The sequence below is a fragment of the Toxotes jaculatrix genome, chromosome 20 (genome assembly GCF_017976425.1).
Source record: "Toxotes jaculatrix isolate fToxJac2 chromosome 20, fToxJac2.pri, whole genome shotgun sequence".
In the NCBI taxonomy this organism is placed as follows: domain Eukaryota; kingdom Metazoa; phylum Chordata; class Actinopteri; family Toxotidae; genus Toxotes; species Toxotes jaculatrix.
In genome coordinates, this window is record NC_054413.1 from 4,295,990 (window position 1) to 4,305,937 (window position 9,948).

General features: G+C 40.6%; 2 protein-coding genes across 2 annotated transcripts; one reads left to right on the top strand and one right to left on the bottom strand.

Annotated features, from left to right (window-relative positions):
* Positions 1-300: 300 nt before the first annotated feature.
* Positions 301-5,613, bottom strand: LOC121200560 (carbonic anhydrase 1-like). The gene is made up of 7 exons (XM_041065938.1): positions 5,451-5,613; positions 4,986-5,183; positions 3,033-3,151; positions 2,717-2,809; positions 2,536-2,598; positions 2,282-2,437; positions 301-978 (listed from the first exon to the last, which is right to left on the bottom strand). The coding sequence occupies exons 1-7, from the start codon at positions 5,482-5,484 to the stop codon at positions 859-861; spliced, it is 783 nt and encodes a 260-aa protein (XP_040921872.1). The 5' UTR covers positions 5,485-5,613; the 3' UTR covers positions 301-858.
* Positions 5,614-6,757: 1,144 nt separating this feature from the next.
* Positions 6,758-9,377, top strand: rbis (ribosomal biogenesis factor). The gene is made up of 4 exons (XM_041065921.1): positions 6,758-6,822; positions 7,928-8,043; positions 8,156-8,272; positions 8,374-9,377. Exons 2-4 carry the CDS (start codon positions 7,933-7,935, stop codon positions 8,440-8,442), a joined length of 297 nt encoding a protein of 98 aa, XP_040921855.1. The 5' UTR covers positions 6,758-6,822; positions 7,928-7,932; the 3' UTR covers positions 8,443-9,377.
* Positions 9,378-9,948: the final 571 nt, after the last annotated feature.

Consider the following 9,948-nt stretch of genomic DNA (forward strand, 5'->3'; position numbering starts at 1 on the left):
AACATGGGATGACAAACACATTGTGGATTGGAGGACTGGGCTGTAAAGACAGAGACTTAAGCCGTTGTCATGATGTTCAGGAGCTTGCACATTACACTGCAGCAGTCTGTGCTTGTGTCCTTTGTTGCTATATGCTGAATTCAGATCAATAAGCAGGTCAGTGCCTATAGGCATCGTGTCTGCGTGAGACTGCGCGTGCGATGCTGTGTGTGCTAGAGGGGGATTTTCTGAGTCAATCGTTTGTGATGGAGGCGGCTGCAGCATTTTATTAAGCTGCTGTGATGCAGAGGCTGGCAGTCAGTCAGAGATTACCGACAGACTGGCAGCGGAAGAGTATGTGTCTTGTGTGTCTCTGTGTGTTTTTTTTTATCTGCACCTTTCCCTCCTCCTCACAGATGGTGTTATAGTTTCATCCTCCCCCTGACCACTGCAACAAGCTTGTGCTTTCTGCTTCCTGTGGGCTCGAGAGCACCATTTTGTCTAAAATAATCTTTATTTTCTTCTCTACCTGCTGGTGTTACGTCTAAAAACACTGGCATCAGATGCAAAATCCTTGCAAATGTGTTGCCTCCACTGTGACGTGTTTGTCTTCTAAAATAAATGATGACAGGGAATCTTTGCTGGCTTAGCACACGCATAGAAACAGAGATGCAAATCCTGTAAGTGTTCCAGCTCACAGTTAGATTGCCCAGCATTGAACGTAATGGGCCACGGGAATTATTATTTCTTTTAAAATTGGACGGAGAGAGATATGTGTGCTTTGTGGCTCACTGCAAGAGAGGTAACTCTGGGTGTCTGACTAAAGGGAGGGGGAAGGGAGGGAGAGGGCAGCAAAGGGCAACAGAGGGGGAGGGGGAATTATTGGAAGGAAGCACGGACAGAGCGACCCTTGAGGGGCTGGGGAGGGCGGTAGTTGTCCACCATGCAGCACTCGGCCTCACCCTCACCAGAGAACAGCAGGCTGCGGAATCTGGACATCTGCAAAGAGGGAGAAGACGGTCGCGGGGTTAGTGGAACCTGCTGACCTCCTGTGACTGTCACTCACAAAATACATCACTCGTCTTGGTGCTGAGTCACTGAATTAAATTCAGAACCTGAGCTTGGCAGTTGTCTTACCGGTACTTAAAAACATAGTTTGAAATTTTGGGAAATAAACCTATTCACCCTCCTGCCAAGAGTTAGATGAGAGATAAAGATAGTCACTAAATACAAAGCTACAGCCGGCTGCCAGTTAGCTTAGCTTAGCATAAAGCCTTCTCAACAATCTTCTCATCTAACCTTTGACAAGGAAACAAATGAGAGAGTTTCTCAAAATGTAGAACGATTCCTCTAAGTCAGGCAGTGCAAGGAAAACAAGTCCGACGCTACAGGATGGTGTCAGATGACCTACTTAAGGGATTTATTATTAACTCTGACCAATGAATTAGTCTGTGGTCATTACACTGCTTCAGCCACTTGAATATAATATATACAGCAAGAAACTAATCACCAATGTGACAATACAGTTCAGCTGCTGGGTGTATCCTCTCACCATTAGCTGATAACCAATCATTAACTAATGACATGTATTGCAGAATATGAATGACTTCTTTATCTGCTTTAAAAGCCTTATATGGCACCAAGTCTAAAGGTTATGTCTACATGTCCCTCATGTTTGCCCCTGAGACATCCCCTTGAAATAAACATTTGACCAGAGAGTGTTAATTTTCTCATGGTCTAAAGACTCTAACCACAAGGACAAACCAGACTAGAGAGGCTAGTAGTTTAGATTAATGGGTGGTTAGAAGTCAAATATCCATTTCAGTGGCATGTTTCTGTGTAATTTTAGAAGTAAATACTTTACAAATATGTAAATGTATGTGCAAATGTACCAGCATACTGCGTTTACTCAGTTATGGCTGAAATCACACTCACACACACTGCATCTGTGTGCCTACAAAATGCAATGCATGTGTGGGACAAACATTTCCTGTTGATTCCCCACATAGTGGTTCAGACATACAGTGGTAAGGCAAGCTCACCAGCATCTGTGTCAACCTTTGTTTGCCCTTCTTCTCTTGGTTTTACTTTTATGCATTTTGAAAGTGAAAGAAGCTTCTGCGTTGCCTTTCCTCCCATTACAGAGGTTTCTTCTCGTTTCAGCTGCACAGCTAATCTGAACAATTAAGCCCTTGATTTAGTTCGTAGGAAAAGAGAGGATTTGCACACAGGGCTATTCTAGACCATGGGCACACAGCCAATCTCTTTGGTACAGCTAAATAGTGTCTCTGAGCAGACATACCTGCTCAGAGCTGATGCTGATTGGCTCTTTGCAAACAATCCAGGTAACGCTCTCCAGCAGGGGGGGTGTGGTCAGAGAGCCGTCATATGTCCAGTAGTCTAGGCAACCAGGGAGGAGAGCAGAAGGGTCGAAGTTTGCGAAAGTGGTCTGGGTGCCCTGAAGATAATACAGAAAATGAGGAACTGGTTAGTCACATATTTTAACACATATCAAATGCGTGAAAGTATATATATATTTTTTTTATATAAACATACTTTGCACTTGATCATTTCAAAGGCATCAAGAATCTTCTGGAGATTTTCATTGTCATCACCAATCTGTAAAACAGCAATATCGAAGGTTGTTTTATTATCATCACTTAAACTATACATTATGAGAAATGACGACAAATCAAAGTAAAGCTGGCAATAAGAAGCTTGAATTGTTCTGACAGACCTGCAGGAAAACTCCAACAACAGCAAGTCCATCGGGCTGGCTGGCGGCTTCTGCAAAGCTTGTGTATTTGGTGTTCCAGTGCACCAGATGGAGCTAGAAATAGATGAGATGAATTCATTAAAAGAACCTTTTGTTGCTGTTCATCAGTTTTTTAGCTTAGCACTTCCCTCCTGAGAAATGTTAAAAACCTACAGTACAAACAAAACTAAATCTCCACTCTGCCCTTTTCCCTTTGTTACATCAACCTCAATCTGTCAGAAAGTACAGCTTTGTCAGTATTATGATATTATGATCTAATGGCTCAGAGCATCCTCACCTCAGCAGGATACTTGGTCCCGGCCACAGTGTGCTCAGATCCCCTATCATCAGAAGCTCCCCAGTGGAAATGAAACTGCTTGAGCCTGTAGATCCCTGAGATTGGTCCGTCTGCCAGAGCTGCAGGACAAAAAAAAAAAAAAAAAAAAAAAAATCTCTCATCAGTTCATCCCACACTGAACGTGGGTAGTATTGCACTGCCAGTGAGGCTTTGCAGCATTGTTACCCAGTGATGCATCATACTAGCAAGGAAATATCATCCTGAAGAGAAAACATAAGAACACAATGAACAGGTTATTAAGACAAATAAGACGAGAGTGCACACACACACACACACACACACACACCGTGTACATTCTTGTGTCACCACGACAGACTTCCTACTTCCATGGAGGCAGATTCAGTTCCTGTTGTGTATGCCCCCGTCAAACCAAGTCTGGAGCTCATTTGAGTCGGAAATCATGTTCACCTATTGTTAACGTCAAATCTGCTACCAACGCTACACAATGTAGCTATTTACGGTATACAAACAGTAGCAGATAATCTTGTATGTTGTTCTGTTACAACTACTACGTTACCACATGCTGACAAACACACACACACACACATACACATACACACGGACAGACACAGACTGCCTTGTGCAAACAGGATATCTATTTCTCAGAATTTGGCCTCTAAAGATAAGAGGCTGCAGAACTGATCTTGAAGCAAATTAATCTGAGGGTGTCTGGAATCCTACTTTACATTACAATAAATATAAACAAGCTGAAGATATTCATTTTTTCCATGGGGCACACATGATACATGACATGATGAATGACCATGACACACTGGACTTTAGCTCTTCCTATATTTAGAAGAGCAGGGTGGAAAATAAGTGCAGTGAAATACCAAGGAAGACTTAAGAGCCTGTAACTTATCTGGATCAGATTCTTAGAAAAAGTACTTTTGTCTTTTTCATCTTTGTGTGTCCACTAGCCACGTATAACCCAGGTGATTTGATTATGTAACCATATTCTTCATTATCCTATATCAGATCAGCTTAGGACAACCAATCCAAAATCCTAAACATACAATAATCTCACGCAATTGTTTCTTGTCTCTTATATATTTTTCATTTATATTATTGATATAAATGAAAAATCAATTAAAATTGCATTCTATATTATAAAAGGAGGGGGGAAAATCAAATCGTCTTTTGTTTGGTTACTAAACATTTTCCCACGCACGTTTGGCACATTAATAGTTAAGCAAGACCGGGTTTATTTGCCGCGTAACCTTCGGTTTTTTGCGCTTTTGACCTCACTGCCGGCAGAAAAGAGCTGGCGTGGGAAAGGTTTGCCAGGGGTTACATTACCAATTCAATTAGTATCTGCACTCTTTGTGCTTGGCTTTTGAATGGAGCTCCTACCGCCTGTTCCTTTCTTTAGTTAAAAAAAAAAGAATCAATGCAAAAAAATAAAATAAAAGCACAAACTATAAATATGAAAGAAAAACCGTTTGATCACTGATATCAAAGCCCTAGAGGCGTCAGTGAAACTGGGGCACATGAATCATGCATCCATATTAATATTAATATTAACATAATATTAACATGCTTGAGTTCTATAGTCTTTAGCCTGGAGACTGTGAGGGCTGCGGTTAACACACAGCAGCTATGCATTAAATCTGAATGCCGCATCCAGCGGGTTGCATGTTGTGAATCATCACCTCAGCTCATCATCAGCCTCACAGCCTTTGTTTTCAGACCTCAGTCAAATAACCGTGAAGCTTGTAATAATAATAAAAATAATAATAACAACAGAAACTATATGGAAATGTTGTGTTTTCTCTCCAGGATAAGACGAAATATTAAAATACCAAATTCCGAATCACAGACAGGAGAGGTGATATTAAACCGTGTAGGCAACACTGATCGGCTGGATTCATACAATATTAATATAACACTAACTTGAGCTGTCGGAGTCATCTATGAAGGTCACTTGGAAGGAATGCCCGTTGTTGAGAATGTCAAGGCAGGTGGAGGGGTCGTACTTCAGGTTGAGCGGCTTCAGCCCTGCGTCGTATGATGCTTCATCAGGTACGATGTCAATGGGAGACTGGCGGGGTCCATTGGCAACAGGGAAGTTGTCAGCCCATTTGTCGGGTCCTAAAATGATATAATGATAAACACTGTGGTTATTAGGATATTAAAGTCTTGAAATACTGGCTTCATTCATGAAAGAAATTGCGCATTTGGGGATGGTGATGTGCTTAAAACGCGCGTAAAAAGTCCCTCAAATGTGCAGAATTAAAAATCTCTGCAGTGACCCGTGCATGCACCGCCTTTCCATTCATTCAGCACCCTGCCTGCTGGTATGACCGGTTAGTAATGCCAGTCCTACATTATATCGTGTGCGAGTCGTGAGCGCCTCACCGTTGTCCGCTGCGTATCCCCAAGCATGCGACATTGTCAGTGTCTGAATCTATGAGTATCTAGAGCTGTAATCCCCTAAAGCGAGTCGTGCCCCAGTGCAAAGCAGCCAGTGTCCTCCACCTGACAGCTGCGGAGCTTATATAGGGTCCCTTGTGAGCGGTGTGTCTGACTGTCAGGCTGGTGTTGGCCACATGACCGGGAGGAGTTAGATGCGCAGCAACGGGGAAAAAGAATGCGAACCGCTTACTATGAACTTATAGGAGCTGCGCGCAAGCATCAAACTAGCGTCTGGTGATGCCATTCAGGTGGCAGCAGAGAAGTCAGAGGTGTGTTTATGTGAAAATCTTTCAAAATTGTTCTGACTAAATACATGAATGTGTTTTTGTTTTTTGTTTTTTTTGTTTTGTTTCTGAACATATTTTATAATTAAATACATTTCATGAGACAGAAAAGTTATCTGGCTCGTTCTTGCACAGCTCAGCAGCAGATATAAAGTGAAGGTCTGCTTTATGCATGTTTTGACAGTCAGTGTTATCGTACTGCAGTAGACACGTGAGAGGTGCACGAGGTGATCATTTCCAGTGGGAAAGAAAGGGGTCACATCACATGCTGACATATGCAATAAACCGTTTTAAGGTATCAGAGTCAGGCCAACTCCACTGCTAAACTTCATGAGTGTGAGACACAAATATTAATCATAACACTATGAACATCTAGTGTGATCCTTCTCTCTGCCACATAATATAGAAAAGACGATTCAGTGATTGCAGTCTCCATATTTTTAGGTATTTTAAAATATTTTTCTTATATTATTATTATATATATTTTAAAAATGTAGAAAGAGACATGAATATCAGACAGAAATAACATAACTGATGTTGTTGAAGCCTTAGTCCATCATTTTATTGGCAATTAGGCCTAAACCTCATGTCTCTCCTTAAACTCTCCAGTGCAGCTTGTTTGCATCCTAGTGGCCAGTCCTGCTCAGAGGACAGTGACATAAGTTTTGCTCAGCTTTCCAGAAAGCTGTGATGATACAACGGTGCCACCTGCTGTTGGTCGATGCAGCTACAAGGCCTGTGGCCAAAGACAGCCAGATAGTGTTCTCTGCAGAGATTTTTTTTTCATTCGTTTTTTTCTTTTTTGTCTTGATGGAGAATCAAACATAACCAGAATAAACATAATGAACTTTAATCCCATCCACGTACAAATAAGTGAAACTTCATTTAAAAAATATCATCGGTGTGTGTAATGTCAAGGAGAATAGGTTTCACGCAACTCACGTCGACTGTCGCACGCAAGTGACGTAGCCGAGAGGGCACGTTTGTAGCACATGAGGATATCAACAGCAGTCATCCGTTTCACATACGAGGTGTGTCTTAAAGTGTCTTTTACAGCTGATGCTCAAAGTATTATACAGCGGTTTACGTTCGTTTTGACAATTTAATGTCGGCAAGTAAATTTAGTCAACTTGAGAATGAGAAAGTGAGGAAAATACAAACGTGTTGTTGTACATTGAGCAGGGAGGCACACGGAGTCAGCTGTCTGGCAACAACATTTGGTAGTAGTTTAAGTGTTTTGGTTTTCGATTAATCGTCAGTCAAAAGTGACCTCCAAAAACACAAAGACATACAGTTTACTAACTAACGAGCGAAAAACAAAAGCATCAAATCCAGGAACAGCATGCGCGACATTTTGGCTTAAGAATGAATTACGATGATACCAATTAGTTGTCTGTCAGTCGACTTAAGTGTTTCATTGAATAATCGTTGCAGCTCTAATAACAACACATGTTGAGTTATTTTTGAAAAATCGCTTCCGGGTTGTGTAGCTGCTGCCCTCACACTTTGCCATCATCTTCTCAAAGTCAAAACCAGGATGTGTGATTCACTATCTGTGCTATAGACAGGTGTGTGTTTGGGTTCTCACGTTCCCACTGTAGCTTCACCTTCTTGCTGTGAGCTGACAAGAGTGGAAGACAGGACGTTCTGCTGCAATCCAGCAGTTTCATGTTTTAAAAAGTGCTTTTTTTCCCCCTGTGATACACTTGAAGAACATCCCTGTTTTTCGCCTTCAAAGCTGCATACTGAGAGTGTTTTTGTTTATTGTGCAACTCCTGGTAAAAAAGTCTAGACATTCAGACAAAATTGAAAAATGTCTGAACTAGTTTGTTTTCCTTCATTTTTGCTACAATCAAAATCACTTTAATTGTGTTTATTCATGCATCATATGAACCTCTTGACCCTGTTCAAGTGGTACGATTCGCTGTTTTGTGGAATGAGCTTTTGGCTTAATGAGAGGTGTTGCTAATTAGGTGGCTACTGAGTGCAGCAGGCATTTAGAGAGCCTGGAATAATCTCAACATGCATCTTTAGAGGAGTCATGAGCTTGTGTGATTCATGTAGACACTGCATCTTCAGAGCAGGAAAAACATGAGTTAAAGCACACGATACATAAATGTTGTGTTCCCTCTCCAGGTAACATGGCAAAGAATAAACAAAAAGGGAAAAAGCAGAAGAACGTCTTTCAAGTGGCAAACAAGCACTTGAAGCACAAGAACAAAGCGAAACCTGTCACAACAACACTCAAACATGTAAGATCTCTCCCCTGTTCTTGTTTCCTTCCCTATTTTTACACATATTTTGTACTCTCCCTTGTATGTAGTGTTTGTTGCGGCTGCTCTAGCATAATTTGTGGCTTCACAGATCAATGCGGTGAAAAATGAGAAAGTGGAGAACCTCAATCAAATGTTCTCAGAAGTCCAGAGGGATGTTAAGAGCGTTTCAAAGTCTGTTGCTCCTGAACCCAAGAAACAAACAAAGGTAGAGGATGAAACTGTGGATTTAAAGCTCTTGTTTATCATCCAACGTTTAAATTCTCCTAATATATATATATATATATAATTTTTTTTTTTTTTTTTCAGGTTGTCAGGGAGCCACCAAAGGAATCTGTAAATGTTGACAATGCTGCTCAACTCTTCTCTCAGCTATAATGGACCAAGAAAGACGGACTGTCATAAATGTTGATGGAAGACAGAGTGAACCAGAGTGAAGCACTTCTCTCTGCTCATGTCCCATTTTTGACTTAGAGGAGCTACTGGTTCACGTCCATGCAAACATAGATTTTATGCCGAAATACAGACTGCAAAAAAGTCTCAAGTGAGAAGAGATTGCTGTTATGGCATGATAGTAAAACCTTGTGTATAATTTAAGCATCTTGTATATTCTGTGCAAAGAAATGTAATCAACTGACTGGCCTGAGCACTGTCAGCTGTTTTAGGAAGATCGGATAGATTTTTACCTGATAAATAGTTTTGTGTAGAAATTGAAAATGATTATTTTCATTATTGATTGATCTGACAGTTGACTTGTTTTGCTTGTAAAAAAAAAAAAAAAAAAACAAAAAAAAAAACAAATCTGAAAAATGCTCAGCAGAATTTCCCAGAATCCAGACTGATGTCTTCAAACTTCTGTTTTTTCTTTTTTTTTTGGCGGTGGGGGGGGGTCATCAGCTCAAAACAGAAAAAATGTTTTACTTGGAAATGTGACTATAACGATTCATCAATTAACAAAATAGTTGCAAAAATATTTTTTTTGCTGATTGAACTATTAGCTGAGCTTTTTTTAATCTCTTCTTTCAAACAGCATTGAGGACGGTGCCTTGTTCTTCATTTTGAATCTGTATGTAATTAAAGGCAACTTGTAAAGGTTATTTTAGCCTTAGAACATTTTCAAAAGAATTATGTAACCATGTGCACTTCATGGAACTGTCTTTGAGTTTTGTTTTTGAAGGTTGTTCAAGGTTTTCACACGTTTTTTTTTTCATGCTCTTCATGCCTCTGATTTAGTGCTAATGAATCTGCTGTTTGTGATGATGAAAGTGTTTCCTTCCAAGAGTTTGGATACCTATGGCTCTTATGGAAATCATGAACATTTCATGTTGAAACTGACATCACAAAACCATCACCAAATGTAAATGAGAAATTCACACACAGTACAGTAAGTATTCTTATTAAATAGCTTGTTCTGCACAAATTATTTTATGTGATGTGTTTATTCAAGATACCGTTTGAAAATCCACAGATAGAAAATAACATCTACCAGTATACTGCAACACGCATTGAGTGTAATGTTCATTTTTTGGTTTAGAGGTTCAACTCACTTTTGAGTCCATGGTTTGTGTTGTAGCTGTATTGAACTGCATCATATTGTCGGGAGTTTGAGATTTTGTCCACCCCTGTGTGTACAAATTCTATTTCCGCACCTCACACTGTCATTTCTATTAAGGGTGCAACCTGGAGATGAAGTATAGATTTTTTTTTTTGGCACTGCCTGTGAGCGGAGGGCCGTTATCAGTATGCTGCGGCTGCATGCCGCTGTAGCAACTTGACATCGAAGGTCATCGGTGCACAAGCGCCCGGCTAATTGCGTGTCTCCGTGGTGACCTCTGACTGAGTTAGCTGGTCAATAAATCTGAAGCAAGGTGAAAGCACGAGTGA

Coding starts and splice junctions, on each gene's coding strand:
- LOC121200560 (XM_041065938.1), bottom strand. CDS start 5,484: ATGTCGCATGCTTGGGGATACGCAGCGGACAACG. Junction 2,599..2,716: donor TTGTTGGAGTTTTCCTGCAG/GTCTGTCAGAAC, acceptor GCTGTTTTACAG/ATTGGTGATGACAATGAAAA. Junction 2,438..2,535: donor TTGAAATGATCAAGTGCAAA/GTATGTTTATAT, acceptor TATTATCTTCAG/GGCACCCAGACCACTTTCGC.
- rbis (XM_041065921.1), top strand. CDS start 7,933: ATGGCAAAGAATAAACAAAAAGGGAAAAAGCAGAAGAACGTCTTTCAA. Junction 8,044..8,155: donor TCACAACAACACTCAAACAT/GTAAGATCTCTC, acceptor GTGGCTTCACAG/ATCAATGCGGTGAAAAATGA. Junction 8,273..8,373: donor AACCCAAGAAACAAACAAAG/GTAGAGGATGAA, acceptor TTTTTTTTTCAG/GTTGTCAGGGAGCCACCAAA.